Source organism: Epinephelus fuscoguttatus, linkage group LG14 (assembly GCF_011397635.1).
Source record: "Epinephelus fuscoguttatus linkage group LG14, E.fuscoguttatus.final_Chr_v1".
NCBI classification, from domain to species: Eukaryota; Metazoa; Chordata; class Actinopteri; order Perciformes; family Serranidae; genus Epinephelus; species Epinephelus fuscoguttatus.
Window position 1 is genome coordinate 33,931,963 of NC_064765.1, and position 22,984 is coordinate 33,954,946.

The window sequence follows — 22,984 nt, forward strand, 5'->3', positions numbered from 1 at the left end:
ACGGATGTGTTGGTGAAAAAACATTGAGACAGAGTCACATACCTGGGTTCCAGTGTTTTTAGCAGGTAACAAAAGCCTTAGTTTTCAACAACACTGTGCGGAGGCAGATCTTTGCACATGAAGGAGGTGATGGACTGTTATTTTCTTAGCTCTTTCAGAGTTGGAGGGTAGTTTTGTCAAGCTGAGTGTGTTCAGTGTTGGTTGATTTTAAGGCGTAGTGTGTTTAGCCTTAACTTGGCTGTCAGTGGCTAACGCTATCTCTGGATGGTGGTGTGTGAGGTTAGCACTCATGTTTGTAGTGTTGCAAGAGTATTTATTATCATATGATGCTGCTTGCAAATCACATGTCATATCCAAGTCCTTCTTTCCCTCCATGTTAAAAAATCCATAATAAATCCAGATGTTTGATTTAAATGCCAATGGCACATTTCTGATTTCTTTCTCCGGTGCCTCCATCTTTGTTTTGATGAACTTCCTGCCAAATCCTCTGCTCTGCTGACCTCACCAGGAAAGAAAACGTCAGCACCATCTAGTTGACCGAAAAAGCAAATGATTTTACTATTCTAGTACCAAGGTTGTACTATTCTAGTACCAAGGTTGTGTTTTTGCAAAAACTAATAATGTATATAATAGAAGATCGATACTTGGCTTCCGTGTATCAATACAGTATTGCTACACAAAATATCGCGATACTATGCTGTATCGATTTTTACCCCCATCCTTATCCTCTTGTGTCCATCTTATTATGTTATATAACCTTCTTTGCTATATGTACCTGGTCTGTCGTTTAGTACAAGACTAAACAGAGCCTCTGCAGACACACCACTGATGTGATCTTCACTGCTGACATGGTTATAAGCACTCCTCTAGCCAGTGTGACAAATCTGGCTAATCACCAACTGTCAGGTCAAATTGCACTCTGATTCACAGAGGACTGAGAGTGTGAACTCAGTATGTTTAGGAGATCCTTCAACGTCAACCAAACCCAGCCTCGACCTTCTCCTGTCTTTGTCAGTGCACAAATCTCCACAGCAGGTGTGCTTTGAGTTCTGTCTGTTCTTTAACTCATTCAGCAACCCCTACTGAGATTTATTCATCTTTTTAAAAAACAGAACTACAAACAAAACCTTTAAGCTGATTGATTAGATGCACGTCTTTAAATTAGCAGTGCGAACATCAGAATTGTTAATTGCAATCTTTTATCTTCTTTGAATATTTCTTATTTTTTTTCTTACTATTCTTCGTATTACTTGCAGTTGTTGCTAATTGACGTTGTTTTGGAGTGAATTGCAGGTATCAAATGAAAGCTGACGCAATGCGTCTAACTGATGCTGAGTTTGCTCACCTGCTGTGTGTGGAGATACCCTCCAACTAAATGGATTAACTATACATGTTCGCCCTCTGGCACAATTCATGCTTTCACCATCTATAATGTATACAGACAACTTTGTTTAAGTGTAGCTTTGATTTTCCTTCAGTATTGTACATATTCTTCTATTTATCTTCTATTCTACTGAGGATTTCGTGACCTTACAAACCCAACAATATTACACCCTCTGTAAGGGGGCAATCACACCTACAAGGAGCGCTAGAAACGAGACGCCAGTAAAACAATTGATTCCCTATGATACGGTGCATCTGACTGGTTTTCAAGCATTTTTTATGACGAGCGTCTTTCTGGCGTCTTTTTAGACACGCGTTCTTTTTCTGGTGTCTTTTTAGACACGAGTTTGTAGACGCTGAAAGCTGAAATAATCTGAACTTTAGGGCGTCAGGCACCAGTGGCACCATTTCGTCATCTTCTTACTTGGCCCAGGCAGCCAATCAAATCCATGGAATCAAGCAAGAGGCGGGCTTTGCTATCACGTCAACTTCATTCATGTTTTGTTGTTGAGAGTAGCTAAGGTAAATTGTGTAAACACAATGGCAATGCAAGTGTGACGACGAATGGTTCATCCTGACTGTGTATAATTACAAGGAGCTATACAATCCCTCTATACCTCAGTGTAGCAATAAGCACCAGAGAGCACATGCTTGGAGCTGAAGATGCTTGAACTGACACCTGTTTAGCCGAAAGTAGGACTGGAGGCGCTCATCATCCAGACACAACTCGCTAAATAAATGGTGATATTCACCAAACTGTTTCCTTTTCTTGAGGATATCGTGTACCCAAAAGGGTAAAAGCAGGGATAATGGTGGTGAACTTTAGAAAACTGAACAGAATTTCAATACTTTAAAGTCATGAAATGTGTTGGACGAACATAGTATCTAGCTTTTGATGTCTGGCTGGAATTAGTGTCACATGACTGGGACTGAAGTCAGAAATGAAGAATCACTTTAAAATTGTCCTGACAAAATTGTAAAATATACTTAACTTGAAAACCAATGACTCACAATTTACTTTACGTTAAGCCTTTGAAGGGGGTCATACCCCCTTCACGTACAAAAAATGATATATTCTTTTCAAATGTTGTAACCATCACTGCCCTCATACTTTCATGCATCCAGTATCTTGCATAGATTCATCCATTAGATGGCACCAGAGGGCGGAGTCAAAAGTTTCTGATAACAACAAAAATGACGATGGTGGAGGAAGACGTAATGTTGAAACTCTTAATGGAAGCAGCTTTGTAGACGGTGTTAGTCTGTGAGATCATTAAATACATTCCCCCAATCCCAAATGGATCCCTTACTGACTTGTTGACTCAAGCCTTAAGCTAGGACCAATTCCGTTTCTGGGGGGAAGTGGTGTCCCAATTCTCTGTCAGGTTAAGAGCTAACCTGACGGAGAATTGGGTCAGGTTGGGTCACCACTTTCCCTCACATGAACACGCAAAACCAAGGGGAACGGCCAAGACAAGGGCTGAGGGGAAGAAATGGAATTGGTCCTAGGTTTGTAAGGGCTTAGGGCTTGAGTCAACGAGTCTGTAAGGGATCCATTTGGGATTGGGGGAACGTAATGTGTAGATGGAGAATTCCTTTCACGATATGCCCCATTTGTTTCAGTATGCCATTTTTAAAATGTCTTTGTCGTGTCCTTTGGTCATGTCCTGCTTGAACTAAGCTACGCTGCCTCCATGATCTCTGGTGGTACTGCTTAGTTTCTTCATATCTGTAAGCTTTCAGAAAACATGCACAAATATGGGCGACATGAAGACACAGACACACTGGGATGTCTTCTACTTGCCCCTCAAAAAATGACGGATCATTGGTCAGTGACGTTTCTGTAACTTCCAATTGAGCTTACGTTGCCTACCAATACATACAAGTGGGATGCTGAAACACTATATTACAATGAACATTCTATCTTTTTTTTTTTTTTTTTTTTTGTTAAAGATATTTTTTGGGGCATTTTTTAGCCTTTATTTGATAGGACAGACAAGTGTGAAAGGGGGATAGAGAGAGGGAGTGCTCTACCACTAAGCCACCAACGCCCCAGATATTCTATCTTTAATAATGTAAACTTATACATACATGATCACTGGTAATGCATTTAAGAGTTGTTTGGGGTGGGGAGCACTAGTTTTACAACCTGCATATACTATAATGGAATGTCACAGAGGAACTGACACTATACTTTGTAAAAACCCAATATATTTACATGTATCGATTTGATGTAACCCATACTGTGAAAAGAATCGGTCTGCCCATCACTAGACCTGAGTATAATTAGACTTGGACTACAATACAGTCAACCCAAATAGACACAAAAAGAGAGAGAGCATGATGCATCACGAATTAATGAGCAGCCGAGTCCACTTGGAGTCTGAAGTAGAATGGGACTCTGCTCAAATTGATCAGACTAGACTCGGCTAAATGAGACCTGGCACAGACTGGGTCGGGGGTCAGTTCTCAGATACCAGCAACCAGTGAATATTTTAAGTGCAGAGATAAAAAGGCTGTGTTTCAATTATAGCTTGTTGCACCAGGCTGCAACAGGCCAGGCTGCCATTAAGAATATTCATCAGTCAAAGGTCACTTCATCACAGCACTTTGTAAATATAGCAGCTCGGGTCTCACAGTCCTCTGAAACTAATCTGACCTTACCAGAGGATTCATCAAAAATTACTGCCTTTAAAACAACAAAACATGGACATTTTAAGCTTCACAAACACAGAAATGAATTTAATGCAGAGCTGTTGTACTGGACTGCGTTAGGTTGTTAGCTTCACCCCCCCACAGTTTGGCTGGCAGGATTTAAGGGAAAAGAGGACACAATTTGACCACAGTCAGCATGATGAATATGATATGCTGTCACACGATTTTAACTCAATTCAGCTTTGAATATATTGCAAATACATTTGCTTCTGCAGCGGCTGTGTGATTTGCATGTTGAAGGTGTTTTTCTTTTCCAATGGATTAAAGAATTTCTGACAGACTGCCTAAGGAGAATATGCGACCAGCGTGGTGGCTTAACGAGATTGTTTTATGTACAGGTGTCCCACAAGGCGGCTTTGATTCCCTCTATTGTTTTCAATCTACGCAAATGAGACGAGCTTGCAAGACAGCACCATAGTCTCCAGAATATATGCTTTGTGGTCTTACATGCCTGCACACAGTCACACATGAACAAGCTGGCAGAAGCACAGGGCTGGTACATGATAAGCCCAAGAGCGGCTTCCTTTTTTGGGGGGGACATCCGTTTCCACTTCCCATGGATTTTTCCCACACTATGGATTTCAACCTTGAGGGGCCCTGTCCTTAAACACATGACGATAAGCACTCATACTACATTAAAATCAAACAAAAATTCAACCCATGGGTAATAAGATGTTTTAGGCCATCAGTTAGGGAATCCCATTAAAGCTCTTCCTGTCAGTACAGTCATGTGTTGCATTCATGAAGCCCAGCAACGTTATTCTTTAAATCTCATAATACACACCATTATTTAAACACCAAAGCCAGCATCAGTACACTGCTTTAATTAGCTGCCCAGCAAAGACAACAGAGCATTGATTTTGGATGTATTATCACTGAAGATAAGGAAGTATAATATATAATACCAACCACTATTGTGCATGTTTTTCTCATTAAAAAAAGGAAGCAGTGTCTAAGTTTCAAGTCTGTGGGTGGGCGTTTTCCATGGCAGCTGTTACTAACATCTGAGGGCTGGCGTTGCCAGGAGATGCACTGTCAACCTCCGTTGCACTGCTGACCGCAGCATGTCATACTGTAGAGCCTATAAATGTTGATGAGGACTGTCACTTTTTCAAAAAAGATACGTTTGAACCAAGTCAAACCAACATGTAATTAGCTTAATTTGAATGCAACCCATGTAGCGTAATGGCCCCAACCTCCTGATGTAAAACTCAAATATTTCACCTACTGCTCCTCAGATGCCTTTGAGTCGCGATTGTCTGATCAGCTCGGCATTGCTCTCAAGTGACTTCCTCCATTTATATTTTTGAATAGGTTACTGATAGGGCTGAGTATTGTTTAAAACATTACAATACCATTACCAATACCAGCACTATTAAAGTGATACCAACACCAAAAGGGTACTTTATTCCATACTCATAATATGAATGAGTGGCATGTAGTATAGTTATAATTAAAAAGTTTTGGTAGCATCTCAGAAGAGAAGAAGAGTTGCTAGCTAAGCAAATTTCTGTGTGATGATGTCACCAATATGCAGATGAGCACATGGTATCATCTGGCGACCTTTGGAGCTAGTGCTAGCTACTTTCATGGGAGAGCGAATGACATCATCTGCCAACTTTTAGCCACTTTTGGAGCTAGTACTAGCTACTTTAATTGGAAAGCATATGACATCATCAGGTGACTTTTAGTGACTTTTGGAGCTAGTACTAGCTACTTTAATTGGAAAAGAGGTGACAACACTGCCATCTCTGTCCTGGGGACAGTTGGTGAGAGTCCACCTGGCTGCATACAGTCTGACAGGGCTAACTGTTATGTTAGCATCACACAGCTAATGTAACCCAACAGTTATTAACAAGTTAACAAAATAATTTTTTAGATGTTGGTGTGAGTTTGTTGGGATGGTTTAAGGTCTTGGTTGTTAGCCTACTGCTGCGTCAGCTCATGATAACCAGGCAGATGTCATGCTGACCATTCGCCAGAAGGAGTGTGGCTTGGGAGAAGGCAGCAACAGAAAGAGGGGAGTTGCAGCAGTCCGGGATCAGATCCCTGGTGATCTTGACTTAACATTTTTTGATACTGCTTGGTACTTGTTTCTTTTGGTCAGTATCTTAAAGGTAAAGAGTAACAATACCCTAGTTACTGATAGGTCAATAGGGAATGCACTAGGTCAAGATAGTGAATTTTAAGCACCCTCTGCTGTACCACAAGGCAAAACTGGTAAGGTCATTACAGTTCATTACACTTTTAGTTAGGGATGTAACAATATAATGAATTTTGGCGATAGTGTCGTAAAAAAATGTCTCAATGCTGTCATGTGACTGTGAAGAAGTCTACCACAATATTACCTGGTTGTTTTGCTAGTATAGCTGCATCGTCTCTCCTTGTTAAAAATTGTCAGAACTTGACATTCACTTTCCCTGGGGCAAGTCAACTCTGTGTTTGGGCAAGTTGAATGCCTCACGCAGTTGTCAGATTGCGCAAATGAAAAATAATTGTGATGTCTAATGTGAAGTTATCTGAGAATAAACTGTGTACTGTAAGTTAATTGAAGTTGAGGTTGTCCTATATAACATAACATTACTGACATTAAATATCTCTGGAACGCTACATGTAGGAGACCTTCTATGATTACTGTTTTTTGCCCAGAAGCTAACATTAACCTTTGTGCCATTCTAACGGGGTCTTCAATGTGTTCATATCCCTTTCAGAAGCTTTGTCATCCAGCCTTGATCTGTGGTGTCTTTTTTGTAAAATAACATAATGATCAATCTCACACTGAATGTCTGTGTGATTGTTTATCCATTTTTCCATGTTGACAACAGTCATTGTTGTTAGCTGTCCATTTGCTGTTCATTATTCCTTGGCTTGAGTCTGTCAACCAATCAGAGGGTTTATATCTGAATGCGAGGCAACTCTGATCTCAAACACAGGAGAAGCAACCATCTTGTTTTTGGATTAAAATGTTCCTCAAACCACCTAAAACTGGCCAAGTGCCAGGCAAAATAGCAATAAAACTTTAAGTTAGGATCTTCCCACTCATGTAATTGTTACATGTTAAAGGGGCTGGGCGATATGAAGAAAATCAAGTATAATATTTTTGATCAGATACCTTTATTGGTATTGTGACAGTATTGTAGGGTTGGTTATTAGTTTTTGATTTTGATTAATAATCATGAGTAATGTGGATTTAATGACTAAGTGGGTAAAGGCAAATAATAGAACAGCTAGGTTAAGTCTGGTAAGTTCAGAAAATGACAACACTTTACTGTAATGCAGCCAGTCTTTACCAGATAAAGACAATACTTACAAGATCCAAAACCTAAGACAGTATTTAGTCTCATATCATGATATCTATATAATACCAATATATTGCCCAGCCCTACCTGTTAATTGTGAAACGTAATGGTAGATGAAACTGGTCAGTGCTTAATTGTGCTGCCCAGCTCCCGACCAGAGGCCTTAATTTATACTCTGTCTTGTTTGGCAGGAACAGAACACGACCTTCATTCTAAAGTTTCTTAAAAAAACATTGTTTGACATCATTCATGTACTGATTACCATCTTTTTCACCCACTCTGACCCCTTAAGAGTACATAATATATGAAAAGGTCAATCTGCTATTCTACAGAAATCTGCCTGCAAAAGAACGGTGGGACAATAAATTACATTAACATTTTCATTTTTGTCCTTCTACTGATCACTGTCTAATTACCTTGCTCTGCTTTTAAGGCTGTCTTATAAGTACTTCAGTCTGGCACCATTAAGGTTGAATCAAGACAGTCCAGGCAGTCGCACAATTATTTGAAATACACAAAGTGAATAAAATACATTTTTAAAATTGCTTTTCTAGTTAAAAAAAAGATGTTCCCGGTCCCTGGCTTTCTTTCAAATAATCAGTCATGTAAAAAGAATCTCAAGGCCCAGAACTGTCTTTAAGGATGCCTGTCCGCAAGTGGATAGCTTCCACATAAATGCCAAAAATGTAATAGTAAAGAAACAGTCTTCATAAGTAAATGAAAAGCACTGATAAAAGGCTTGTAAAATGGTAAGGTGCTCTACATAAAGAACTGCTTATTGTCAACAATGTCGTAGGAGGCTTTTGATAACAGTTCAGCCAAAAGGGGAACCTGTAGAGTAAAACCTGCAACAATATCAAATGAAAGAGTGGGTGGATACAATAACTGAAACAACAAAAGAATATATTGCAATAAATCACATCTATGTGAAGGTTCTAAGGCTCGTTTCAGGTGAGACTTCAAAAACATGCTGATTCAAGTTTATAGTAACTTTTAGGGCCACTGCTTGTGGTGGTGTATTGGACTGCATTATATGAGTGTTTCTTTTATTTTGTCCACTAATTGGATATGAACCCATTTGAGATGAACAGATTAGAAACCTTATTTTATTAGATAAAATATATATACTCTGCATATCTCAAAGCGTTACAAATTGCAATAATATTATATCATGACTTGGGTATCATGATGATATCGTATTGTGGGGTCTCCAGTGATTCCCACCTCTACTAAACTTGAATCTCTGTACAAAATCCTTTGGTTATTCACCCAAGAATTACTGAGATATTTCAGATTGGACCAAAATGGTAAACCATCTAACTGACATTGCCTTCCACGAAGCCACGCTGATAGCATGGCTACACAAAAGATTATGATTTGGTTTAAACCAATTACCAAACCAAAACACCAAAGGTTGACTGCACAGGACATGTTAACCACCAGCCTGACTACGATGTTACAACCTGAAGACCACAAGAGTGTGTGAATAGTTGTTAATGGTAATAGTAAGCCCCGTCATCAGAATCAGATGTTTGCATTATATGTTTCTGCAAACCACAGCCGATGCCAAATTGGTCCATTTCATATGTATCATATGAAGTATCATATCGATGTTTCTAAAGTTATGTAGTGTATGAGATGACTTTGTCATGGGGAGGTGAAGGGGGTGGTGGATGGCGTTACAGCTAGGTGAGATGTCTGCCAAGCTTCAGACCACAGTTTGAGAACCACGAACAGCAAAACCGTTTTTCTTCTTAGCAAGTCTTGGCTGCATTTTCAGCAGCTTTTTAGCCACCAAACATGGGCGTTCTTAGCAACCCGCTGCTGTTTTTCCACTGGAGACAGGGCCACGAAAAGGTGTTGCTTGTTACTGAGAAATCCCTGTTTCCAGCCAGAATAGTGTCACAAGAAGTGGTTGTTTTTTGCTGTGTTTCCAGTAGGAATAGTGCCACCAAAACCCGCTATTTTAAGCTGAAATATAATTGCTGCCTATCCATAACCAAGTGGCTTATGTGCTGAAACCTACGCATTAACAACAGCCTTGCTGAAAGGTAAAGAAATGTAGATTTTGAAGGTATCTGCTACATAATGATGTAAAAAAGTAACATATCCATGGTTTGCAGAAATGTATAATGCCAGCATTTAGTCTGGCGATTGGGTTGTAAATGTAGAAATGCAAACTTTGTCAAGTATAGGGTTGGGTACTGTTCATAATTGAACCGATACGGTACTGGTACCGGTATCTGGAATTCGGTACCGGTACCAAACGTTACCTTATTTCGGTACTTTTTAACCCTATGGGCCCTAGGCCTTTTTGGGGTATTTTTACTGCCTTTACTTTTAAGCTCATATCACAGTCATTGTAAAGGCTACATAGAGATTTTTTTCAGGACAATGTGGGCTAACCAGATTTGCCATCATTTCATGTCCTATGTGCCTGTATTTTATATTAATTTTTATATCAATGAAAAAAACAAATCTGTGTGCCTAAATTCTTACATTTTTACATGTATCTCACCATAGCAAGTTGGAAGTAGACATATTCTGCCGTATATGAAGAGGGGAGACTCTGGAATCTGGCAATATAGGAACCATGATGCTGGGACATTCTGTGACTTCACAGTTGTCCAAAACATGTGGTTTGTGCCAGGTGGACATTATTGCCAGTATTTTTTCATTATTGCAAGAAATTCCATTGACTCATTCACAAGTCAAAAATGTGTTTTATCTGAAAGAAACATGCAATATTTACATCTAAGATCATAGAAAAATAATCAACCAAGTGCAATGATGTCCTCCAAGATAATAGTTGTTTTTCAGTTTCAGTTATATATTGGGGGGCATTTTGGGCAGGGGGGGGGGGGGGGGGCACGTGTCCCCCTCAATGTATATGGTGACTACGGCCCTGTCAGCATGCATAATTATTAGGCTGCAGTTGTCTGGGTGCGCAAAGGTGAAGTGGCTGGTCTTGTCATACAAAGTTTGATGGAGTATCAACTGGACAATATGGAGATATTTGCATCTTGAAAGCCGGACTACAAATGTGGATAGACAGGGAGAAACACACACAAGCCTAAGACGTGGTAAGATACGATATTCCTCACTATATGAAGTGACTGATAACAAGATCTGTATAATGGATTGCAAAGAAATTCGTCAGGTTTTTATATTGTAGACAATTGATCTGGATTTATAGCGTGATGGGATGACAGCATAATGATGTGTGTGGTCCTGCGCTTTCATGTGATATGCGTGGCATTTCTGTGTGAGCCTGCATTCGTGAGTAATCCATCCAACAATAATGTGTGTGCAAAGCTGTATGAAAGCTCTGTTGTACATCATGTTATTGTAATTTTTCGCTGCGAAAACATTGGATTACCGACAAGTGCTTGGTCTTGTCGGAAAGCTACAATTCTGCTGTTTCCGCTGATAGGCTTCTCGCTATGACGCACGGTCGCAGAGAAAATCCACAGAGAAGAACGGGTGTGAATTTGGACGCACTATGCATCGTTCGGGTCCATAGTCTAAACTTGTCAGTTTCAACATTTTATTGAGAACATTTAGGAACAGTGCTGCACGTTAACTTTTGTCTGCAAATTGTTTTTGTCGCCATTGTTGCTGAGTCTGAGGTGCGAATCATGCACCCTCGCTCCGCCTCCACCTCAGGTACCGAAATTTGGCACCGTTTCATTTTAAGTGAATCGGTACTCGGTAGTACCGACGTGAATCGGTACCAAGTACAAAAAGTACTGAGTTTCGGTACCCAATCCTAGTCCAGTAGTCCTCAAAGATCTACACCTTGCTTTAAAAGGCCTTTATACCGAGCCTTGGTTTGAATTTTCAGAATAAGATGTGCAAATAAAATCCAGTTTAAATTCAGTTCAGAAAAAACACATTAGGACAAGGTCATGTCGCCTTGATGATACAGACTTAAGCTCATCTGATAAGAGCGTGGGGTACATTAGACAGAAAAAGGTTAGGATTCACTGAGCTCTAGTGACAAAGGGCATTGTAGAACTTGAAAACTCCAGCTGGCAGTCTTAATCTCTAGACAAAAAAGTTCAGGTTATTTCTTATTTATTAGAGCTGCTCAAGGGTTTGGTTGTGACTTTAGGTGTTTGCAGATAGAGACAGAGCAATGATAGATCAGAGAATAATTCATGAAATTCGAGGGTAGGATTAAACTTCCCTCTATTATGTGTATCTGTGGAATCTTCACCTACTCAGAGATAGCACATATGTCACACTTTATACCACCACTGTGTTCTTTTATCTGAATCGCCTGTTGTTGTCATTTCTGTCTTCTAAGTGTTGAGTGCAATTTCCTGAACTTTTGTGTATTCTTTTTTTTTATAAGGTAAAGATGTGAAAATCAAAGCATGCAATCGTTTTTTTTTCTATTACACAAAGGTTCATGCTTTACAATGTTGAGTCAAACCAATTAACCCAAAACTAGACCAGAAGAATTGGGTACACAAATGACATATTGAGGAAAGAGGATTAAAATGTTCATTGTGAACATAATTGCTCTGCTTGGCAAAATGTTAATGCTCTTCTCAATTCCAACAGACAAAATCTGGAATTGCTTTGCTGTACAATGAGGAGACCAACAATACCTATGATGTCTGCCTGAAATTGACCAAAGAGGTATTAACCATACAGAAGCTGGATGTGGTTTGCACAAGTGGAAGTGAATCCCAAGTAAATGTAAGTGCGCCCGAGGGCTCCAGACTTGCATTGTAATTCATACTGCATGACTCCAGAATACTGTTTCAATGTTCACAATATCCTATTGCCAATAAGAAACTCCCATTTTCTAAAGCACAGAACTGTTGTACTGAGAAGACAAGCGACTGGCAGTCTGGGCTTAAGCATCAAAGTAAGCACTAAAGTTTTGATTATGGAGAGACTAAAGTGGAAATGACAAAGGCTTTGGGTTGCAGAGATGACTGTTTGTCTTAGAAAGTAGTTTTGGCAGCAAATATCACCAGTGAAACTCAACAACGTTCATCTTCATCTCTCTCTCCTGCTTTTCAGGGAGGCGCAGAGCACAACGTGCCCGTGGTTATTTCAAAGATTTTTAAAGATCAAGTAGGTAAGAAGGTGTTGTATTTCACTACTGCAATGTGGACTTGAAAATGGTTTTCAATGCAGTGTTAAATGTCATTAATCACGTTGATTATGGAAATGTTAATGAAATTAGAAAGAGACACTGGTTATTTTACAGGTGGCATTTAAGTTGACTATGAAACTTTAAGCATTTTGAGAGCATCAATAATTTCTTGTAGCGATAAGCTCTGGGTTAGCACATAATCAAAGAGAAAATCAAAGAGAGGAAGTGTCAGAGGAGTGAAGAGATTGGTTAAATTTGGGACGGAGCAGAATAGTTCAAGATTTTAACATGCAATTTTGCATTCTGTCCAAGAAAGTAAGATGATGATTCTGCTATAAACTGCAGTTTTAAAGAGGGTACCCCAGCAATTCATAATTACATTTCCTCCAAATTGGGAACATTTGTGAGAGAATGCAATAGTCCAGTCAGAATTGTCAGAGCCTGCTTCTCCTTTTATTCAAACACAGAACCATCTTCTTGCGGGCCTTCCTTTCTTGGTAAATGCTCACATCTCTCAAACCCTAGTTTGTTATGCAGACTTTCTGCTATAGATTTTGTGGTCTCCAGACCCTGATGACATTATCAGGGTTATTTTCTCAGACTTTAGGAAGCTCTCTCCAGTAGGGGTGTAACGGTACACAAAAATCACGGTTCGGTACGTACCTCGGTACACAAGTCACGGTTCGTTTTTTTTCGGTACAGTAATGAAAAAAATAGACAACTATTAAATATCTTTTACTTATTGGTAACCTTATTAAAACATACCACCACAGCAGTTAACTCTTTTTACACAATTTTTGATTGAAACAAATATATATATAAAATCCTGCTTTTTCACATTGTTTGAATGAAAATAGAAATATAAAAGTGAAAAATAAAATCCTGCTGTTTTTTTAACACATTTTTTGAATGAAAAATATAAATATAAATTTCTGCTTAAACAGTTTTACTAGGAACTTACTTAGCTTTCCCACTTTGTTAAAGTGCAGTAAACAAAACATGCTTATATCTAAAGTGCAGCTTAAACAATTTTACTCAACTCCAATGGCGTTGGTTATTTCTTTAGCGCAATGGTCAGGGAAACGCTCTTTCTTTTTAAACAATGACGATATAGTAGTTTGCACCAGATTGCTTTTTCTAGTCGTGCCGGTTAACGTTCAAACTCGAGTGGTGTCGCTTTAGATACGTTAGCATATTAGATGTGTTTCCAAGTACATACCCGACCGCTGTTCTGCAGTGTCGGCACACTGCTTTTGTCTTGTCAACTTGTTTATTTCCATCTTCGTATTTTACCCTGAAACCAAAGTGTTCCCAAACGAAGGACTTAAGGTTTGTGGGTGGGTCTTCAGGTTTGTCAGGCTCACTTGCCATGTTGTCAAAATGCGAGAATGCGCTGCACAAAGTGAAAGCGGAGATTTACGGTCGGACTCGGTCCGTCACTCAATTATGTCTGTCGGGGAACTAGATATTTTAAATGGTTCGGCTTGCAAAAACGGAATTAAAATAAAACAAAATAAAATAAAATAATATCCTGCACCCAATAATTCGGTACAGGGTCGTGCCGAACAGAAAGTCGCGTACTGAACGGTTCGACACAAATACATGTACCGTTACGGCCCTACTGTCCAGAGCTACAGATGATATACAACTGCACATACTGAGTAGTATTTTTTATGATGAGTAAACTGGACTTCATGTGTAAAATCTGTGCCACTTTATGCTACTTTAATATAGAGCTGGAGTCAGGAGGTGTTTAGCCAAGCTTAGCATAAAGACCCTAAGTTCCTAATGTTTTTTTTTCTATGTTCAAGATAAGGCCATGTTTACACGAAAACAATCCACTGAAAACAGAATCATTTCTCATTTTCGTTTTGAAAAAAGTTCTGCGTTTAGACGACAACGTTTTGATAACAATCGCCGTGCACACGGATCTGCAAAAATGACCAAAAACGCTGTAGTATACATGCCAGGCCAGTAGTTGCCGGTGTGACTTCGTAATGAAACAACATGCGCCTGGGCACATATGCTTCCTTCTACAGAGCGGCGATGTATAAACAAATAAAATGGCAACCGCACGAATGTTTGTCTGGATGGACGACGAGGTGGAGTTGCTACAGTAAATCTACGCTATGATGGGGAAGCGTTGATAAATTCAATAGAGCTTGGGAGTCTGCCATTGTTGTTGCGATGGTCGACTTTCTCACGCATGCCTAGTGACTGGAAGCGTAATGCGCATGTGGGAAAAGTCTCCGTTTTCACAGGAACTGCATATAGCAAGTTTACATGACAACGGAGACGGGGCCGTTTCCAAAAAATTGCACTCTGGAACCCGTTTTCAAAACGTTTCAGGCACCCAAAACGCTGCTGTTGTGTGAACGATTGGCCAAAATGCAACTAAAGTTTACCGTTTTTAATCGTTGTTGTATAAACGGGACCTAAGATGAAGTCAGCTCTTGACTGATTTCTTTATATGGTCATCTGCTCCAGGCACCCTACTGCAAGTTACATATAACATACATCTGTCTATTTGTCCATCTGTCTCATTCTTGTGAACTTGATATTTCAAAAATGTCTTGAGGGAATTTCCTCATATTTGGCACAAACATCCACTTGGATTTATGGATGAACTGATTAGAATGTAGTAGTTAAAGGTCACCACAACGGTACATATATCTCATTCTTGTGAATATGATATCTCAAGAAGGCCTTTAGGGAATTTCCTCAAATTTGACACAAACGTCCACTTGGACTCGAGAGTTCACTGATTAGAATTTAGTGTTTAAAGGTCACTGTGGCCTCATAAACATGTTTTTGGCCATAACTCAAGAATTTATAAGCTTATTATGTAAACATTTCACTTAAATGTCTAATAGGATAAAATGATGAAGTAATGACATTTTTAACCATGACAAGGTAAAAGGTCAACTTTGCTGTAACATCATTATGTTATGCTAAAACACTCTTCTAGCCATTATTCAATGCCATAACTTAGTAACAGATGGGGAGACACTGGGTTAGATACTGAATTGGTGACCCTAATCTTGAATAGGTGTTGATTGAAAAGCTCTTCATTGCTGCTGGGTTGAAGTTGTGTGTGAAGCATCCACATTTTTAGAATTTGTGGCTTTCTTGCACAACATTCATATTTAAAGCACTATTTAATGTCATGGCTTCATAAGAGTCTGCACAGACGTGAAACTTGATTGGATGGCGGTGGCTTAAAACCAGGTAGTGGTAATTCTAGTTTGGCCATTAAAGCTTATGAACATGTTAAACTAGAAACCATAAATACAAGTATGAACCTGAAAATATCCCTTTAACCTGCACATTAACATGAATGTAAGATCAGCAAACTTGTGTTTGTACTGTTTGGTAAATGAGAGTCCCAATCCTGGCAACTGTACTGACACGAGAAAGCTGCACACAATCACTGCAGCCAACTGTTGTGCCTTTGGAAACTTTTGACTCCACAGCATGTGTTTATAATGATTGGCCCACTGGCGTGTCAGTAGGGTTGCAACAAAGTGAGATTTTCATGGTACAATAACTGTTTAAGAAAATATTGCAGTATAACAGTATTACAGAATTTACATTATTACCAATCAGAATGACCCTTACAGGAATAATCTCCCTTTAGAAAATAGCTAAAATTAGGAGAGATTCTTCATCCAGTTGAATTTTTTTTCAGTAGATAGCAAATGTACACCGTATGATAACCTTCAACTGTTATATCACGGTATAACTTGAAACCAATATATTGCTGCAACCCTACAAGCAAGTAGGGGTGGGCGATATGTCCCTAAAATAGTATCACAATATTATTTAGACAAATTAGTTAAAAAATAAAATGAAATTTAAGAAAATAGAATCGCAGCAAAATAAGTGATATAGTGTTACATGTCAACGTAACAGTTTACAGTTTCTGTATACAATATTAATTGTTCAACGAAGTAAAATCTACCAGAAATTACACATTTAAACAGCTCCCAAATACAAAAAATGTACCTGGGATCTATATATATAAATCAGCAGATGATTTCCTTCTCTTTTAGCAAAATCCTAAATAATTGAATGTTTTTTTTTTTCTACCTGGACCTTTATGCTCTGTCATTACTCCTCTAATCATCACGCTGTAACCTGTGACAGGCTGTTATGCCACCATAACTATTGCACATTCACATGTATGTAGTTTTATGTTGAGCCGTGAGCGTCACGTAGGTTTACATTACCAAAGGTTTAATCACTTGACAACACTGACTCCCATGTGCGCACAGTGAGAGAGGAGAGGTAGAGGAGATGCTGTGTTGCTGCCCAGAGGAGCCGCTGACTTTGTTCCCTCTGAGCGGTAACTCGCTAAAAGAGTCTGAGAAGTCCGGGGCTGTTAATAAAACATTCAGGCAACCAGGCCTAATGACGCCTCAGTTTCTTCCATACTGCTGAAACCACCATGGAGTCAGTAATAAATTCGCTTTTAGCCATGCTAGTTCCCATGGGAAACAGTATGACGTCAACATGTCAACAAGTTGAAGTATTATGGGTATCACGATGTCACTTTTTCATATGATATTCTTGTATTATTATGAACAAGATGATATGGCACACCCCTACAAACCAGTGAAGTTTAATTAAATGAACAAGATACATGGTGTTCTTAAGTCATCTTAAGAGGTGTTGGGTTTTGTGTTTCTAGTCTTTGTGCTAAGTTTGGCTGAACATATCCTGACTCCAGCTCCATGACATGAGATTAGTATCGAGCCTCCGTTCTAATGCTCAGAAAGAAATCAAATAATCTTTTTTCCCCCAAAATGTTGACTTGATATTCCTTTAAAACTAGTTCTAGTGGTTGGACTGTTTATGTACTCCTACTGGCAGACACTAAGTCAAAAAGTAAAAACTTTTCAAGGAGGGAACAGTTTGCTTGAAATAAAAAGGAAAAGAAAAATTGTTAAAAAAAAAAAGTGTGAAAAGAAACACTGACAGGAAGTAAACAGTCTCCAGATTGGAAGAGTAATGCACCCATGCTGTTAGCTAGATGGAGGAGAAAATACTTCACTCATGCTTGTCAGGAAAATTGTAAGAACTGATGACCTCTGACTATCCTGTTAGGATGCAATATCACAGCATCATGTGAGTGAATCATTTTCCTGTAATTTGTCTTTTTGCCCACATCCCTCTTAATACCTTTTTGGATATGAGAGAATCATGTCTTCATATCCCCGGGGACGTTAAGAGCCCTTTTCACAGAGCTTTACAAATCTTTTCACAACAGAGCTTTCATTGTTTCCTCCCGTGCCGCTGCAAATGAGTTTATATCCTGATTAGTTTCAAATTTCATGCTTTCCTGTGTTCTTTCTCTGAGCTGTAGGACGTTGCCAGAGATTAGACAGACAGAGACACTGATTGCTATTTCCACCACATTACCATGTATGAAATGAGCAATTATTTTCTAATGTTTTCATTAACCTCTGACACTTGACAACTGACGCCTGCAGCCGATCAGACGGGGAAGCTGTTCGTTGGGGACGCTGTGTTGCAGGTTGGTACATCGGTTCATGACTTATTTGCTTCGAGGTTGATTCAGGTCACTGCCAAGAGTGGCGACTTGTAGCATTTTAATTTCAGTCCTCTTCTGTTTTGGCTGTGTGTATTTTTTATTAAGGAAATGAGAAGAGCATATTTTTGAAGTTTGAACTTCAATCATATGAGTCTTTTAATGTCTCTTTGCTCGTGTGAAGACATAATATTGTGATCATAGATATTCTTCTTGAATCATAAGACACAGTTTCCATTAAGCTAATCAAATATTTCATTGTCGGATTCTGCAGTTGATTTATCGACAGTTCACCAACATATAATAGTTTCTACTCATCAGAATATTCATCAAAACGTCAAAGTGTTTAGTATTTAGTAATGATATTCATTTCATCATTTAAACAGTTAATTTGAATCTGTCTGGCAGGTTTATTGGGTGTGCTGTTTATCTAGAATATCAAGTAGATTCATTGGACAGCCAAGCAATATTAACACTCATATTGGAAGTTAATATGAATGATATTATGAATTGAATTGCTATTGCTTGCACCTTTGGATCACCACTGTTTCATATTTATTTGCAATGACTTTATATTGTCAGACTGCAGAATATTGCATCTTTTTGCATACTTTTCAGCCATGAGAGGCGAAGCAGCAGCTCAGGTGGGGTGGGTTTAGAAAATTTCTGTTTTAATATAAAATGATATCAGTGTATAGCTGCTAAAGCCCACAGCCATGGACAGATTATAAGACAATGGGCCCCTAGACACAGACATGTGGAAGTCTCTATAGTGACGTTGTTTTGTGTCTCTTTGGTGTGTGTGTGTGTGTGTGTGTGGGGGGGGGGGGGTTGTTTCTCTTTGTAATTGTTTTGCATCTCTGGTAATTTTGTGTGTTTTTATTGTGTTTGTCTTTGTGGTCATTTTGCATCTCTGGTGTGGTGATTTTTTTTTTTTGGTCATTTTGTGTGTGTCTTTGAGGTGGGTTGTTTGTGTGTCTGTGGTAGTGTGTTTGTTTAGTGCTTTTTGTGGTCTTTCTTGTCTCTGTGGTGTGGACATTTTGCATCTCTGTGTTGTGGGTTTTTTGTGTCTTTGTGGTCATAGGGTGTTACAGTGTGGTTGTTTTTCTGGCCATTTTGTGCGTCTTGTGATTTGGTTAAATTGTGTCCCTCTGTGGTAGTTTTGCATCTCTTTGTGGTTGTTTTGTGTCTTTGTGTTGTGGTTGTTTTGAATGGCTTTCTTATGTGTTCTGTCAGTATGATTGTTTATTTCTTTTGTGGTCTTGTATGGTCGTTTTGCACCTCTGTGGCTGCGTTGTGTCTCTTTGTGGTCGTCATGTGTGTCTGTGGTTGTTTGGTGTTGTCACTTTGTCTGTGGTAATTTTATGTGTTTATTGTAGTGTGGTTGTTTTTTCATCTCTTTGTGGTTGTTTTTGTGTCTGTTTTGTGTCCTTGACCAGTGGTTGTTTTGCATCTCTTTGTGCTTTTTATTTGTTTTCTAGTGTGGCCATTTTGCATCTCTGTGGTTGTTTTATGTGTCTTTTCTGTGGTCTTTTGTGCCTCTGTGATGTTGTCTTTTTGAGTCTTTGTGGACGTTATGTGTCTTTGTGGTTGTTTTGAGTCTTTGTGGTTGTTCTGTCTTTGCGGGGTGGTCGTTTTGAATCTTTGTGGTTGTTCTGTCTCTTTGTGGTGTGTTGTTTTGAGTCTTTGTGGTGTGGTTATTTTGAGTCTGTCATTTTTTTAGTCTTTGTGGTTGTTCTGTGTCTTTGTGGTGTGGTCACTCTGAGTCTTTGTGGTGTCGTTTTGAGTCTTTGCGGTTGGTCTGTGTCTTTGTGGTGTGGTCACTCTGAGTCTTTGTGGTGTCGTTTTGAGTCTTTGCGGTTGGTCTGTGTCTTTGTGGTGTGGTCACTCTGAGTCTTTGTGGTGTCGTTTTGAGTCTTTGCGGTTGGTCTGTGTCTTTGTGGTGTGGTCACTTTGAGTCTTTGTGGTCTGGTTGTTTTGTGTCTCTTTTGTCTTGTTTTATTGTTTAGTGTATTTCTTGTGGTGTGATTGCTTTGTGTCTCTAAAAAATGGTTGTGTCTTTGTGGTATGCCGGTTTTGTGTCTCCTTGAGACTGTGTTGTGTCTCTTTGTGATCTTTTGGGTGTCTTTGTGTTGTGAATATTGTGCACTTCTTTGTGATTGTTCTGTTTTTCTGTCTCTTAAAGGTTTGTTTGTGTGTGTCTGTTAATGATTGTTTTGCATCTCCATGGGGTAGTTTGAGTGGCTGTCAAACAAAAAAAGTTAAGTCACTTCCCAAATCCATCCATGATACTAACAAGCAAGCTACCTACCACCTTGTGACTCTGGTAGGGGGGTACCAGGGGCTGCCAATCATACTCCACCCCTGGCCTCCCCTCTGGCCCTGTTCCTGCAGCAAAAGAGCATAAAGTTGCTAAATTACACACTTTCTCCACTTTATAATACTTTTTGCTTTTCTACTCTCTCTGTTGTTTTTTTAGGTCAATGGCATAAATGTAGAGCCGTGCACTCATGAGGAAGTTGTGAGTATATATTTCATTAACAGTTTTAAAAAGCTAACTCCCTGCTTCACCCATCCATTGCTGTTTCCATCATTCTCCCAGGTTTAACACCAACTCCCAGAGGCCTGTCAACATGGGGGTGCACCTCAACAATCTGGGTTGTCATCTTGGCAGCAGGCTGTTTTGGTTTACCCTCTGACAGACTTAAAAAATTAAAGAGTAGATCGGTAACAAAAGCTGCACAGAAATTGAGGGTGCTAATTCTTGGCAGCATATTAATACATGGGACTTTTTAGGGGGCTCCATTTCTCTTTTAAATGTAGCTTTTCTCCTTGTTAAAAATTTCCTTTATTCCAGCCATCATCCCCGTTCTCCCACACACACATACACACACACACACACACACACACACACACACACACACACACACACACACACAAGCACACACTCCTCCCATGTCTGTCAGCTGTGTCTTCTCATGCAGCCCCAAACAGCTGTTCACTATATTCACCTCCAGAGCGTCAAAACACATAATGAGCAGCTTCTCTTCAGAACAAAATCCAGCGCTTTTAATGGCAGGCTGTCACACTCGCAGCACTGACAGATGCTCAGGCTAAAGTTACAAGGGCTAACGTACAATGTTCACAAGAGGATAGTGAGGGATCTGATAGCAGATGTGCATTTAGGGTATGTAGAAGTGACCTTGCACATTGAATGTGACAGTCAGGTGACTCATTTGCTCATGTATTTCCTCTCTTCTCCAAGATGCATGAGAGATAGATTTAATATTTCATTCTTTAAATCTAACCTTACTTGAATGCCTCTTTGAAATTTTGACTTGACATCTTTGAGGACGTGTTTTATATCACTTAGACATCAAATAATCAGACATTCACAGAGTGTAATTACTTTGTAGTGTGAGCTGTCGCTTTGCTGCCGCCTCTCATTAAAGAAATGCTGGCCTTCAAGTTCCAAGTTAGATGATTTAAGTGAAGCTGCTTCTGTCAAGCTTTAACTTACATATTCTTCACTCATCCCCTGGTGTATTTTGTTTGCTCAGGCTGTGTGCAGCTTGGCATGAATGTGGCTTGTTTTCATTTATGTGAGATTACATTTTATCTGGCTGCATCACTCACAATCGTTTTCTCTCTCTCGCGCTATCTATCTCAATCTAAATCTCTCTATCCCTCTCTGGCTCCTGTCAGGTTCACCTCTTGCGCACCGCCGGAGATGAGGTCACCATCACTGTTCGCTACCTGCGAGAAGTTCCATCGTTTTTAAAACTGCCTCTGGGTAAGACTCCTGTAGTTTTGATGCCATGCAAGCTCACAATAAACTTCATTTCATTGAGCGTTTTTAGCAATAAAGGAATAAAGCACATTTATGGGAGGCTGTCTTTTTGCCCACCTTGACGCTTTAAAGCAGTTCAATAGATGAGCATTTATTTCAGAGTATTAAATTGTCATGCTCAGTGGCCTGAGGCAAGCAGTAATGTCAGGAGCACCCAGAGCTGCAATCCCCTGCTCCTGTATTTACCTTCAGCAGCTTGAAGAGAAAACACAGACACTAAAGTCAGCCATGTGGAGCCGGTAAAAGGTGAGAAATCAGGTCCGCAGGTGAGAAAGGTGAGAAAATGATCACGAGCAAGAAAATAAGAACTTGATGCAGCTCAAGACTAAAAGTAAATTGTAAATTTTCAAACTTTGGCAGTTTTATGGAAGCAATTGGGAGGACTATGTCTTTTTATACTAAGTAGTGGAATGATGAATTACTGGACAGTGGAGGTGGCTTTTTACCAAAGGAAGCTTCCAAAATCACAGAGTTTAATATTTATTGTAATCAGTTATGAAAATAATTGTGCTTTCAACTACATCTCAGTGTTTTCCTTCGCGAAAGTTTGCTCAGAGCTACCAACACGACAGCTGAGTAAAGGACTGTATGGCTATGTTCACACTGCAGGCAAAAGTGGCCCAAATCTGAAATGTGTTGCTAATATCTGACTGGTTTTTCATGTATCCACATCATCAGATAGCCATGACCGGAGGCATTATGTTTTTGGGTTGTCCGTACGTACGTCCCATTCTTGTGAACAGGATAATTCAGACACACCTTGAGGGAAGTTTTTCAAAGTTGCCACAAACGTCCACTTGAACTCAACAATTAACTTATTGTTTTTTGGGGTTTTTTTAAGGTCAAGGTCACTGTGACTTTACAAAACATGTTTTTGGCTGTAACTCAAGGATTCATACGCTAATTATGACAGAATTTAACACAAATGTTTTGGATAAAATGATGAATGAATAACATTTTATATCCAAAAGGTCAAAGGTCAGCTTCACTATGACATCATAATGCTCTGCAAAAATAGTTATCTGGTAATTATTCACCATCATAAATCAGGAACAGAAAGGGAGACATTTTGT

The 22,984-nt window shown here is 39.4% G+C and overlaps 1 protein-coding gene across 1 annotated transcript in view; it reads left to right on the forward strand.

Moving 5' to 3' along the window:
- Nucleotides 1-22,984, forward strand: part of sntg2 (syntrophin, gamma 2) — a 158,879-nt gene that overhangs the window by 24,246 nt on the left and 111,649 nt on the right. Inside the window, exons 2-7 of the mRNA XM_049595365.1 lie at nucleotides 11,967-12,104; nucleotides 12,220-12,276; nucleotides 12,435-12,492; nucleotides 18,003-18,046; nucleotides 20,541-20,582; nucleotides 21,767-21,854. Coding sequence (XP_049451322.1) covers nucleotides 11,967-12,104; nucleotides 12,220-12,276; nucleotides 12,435-12,492; nucleotides 18,003-18,046; nucleotides 20,541-20,582; nucleotides 21,767-21,854 — 427 coding nt within the window. The remainder of the gene's footprint in view (nucleotides 1-11,966; nucleotides 12,105-12,219; nucleotides 12,277-12,434; nucleotides 12,493-18,002; nucleotides 18,047-20,540; nucleotides 20,583-21,766; nucleotides 21,855-22,984) is intronic.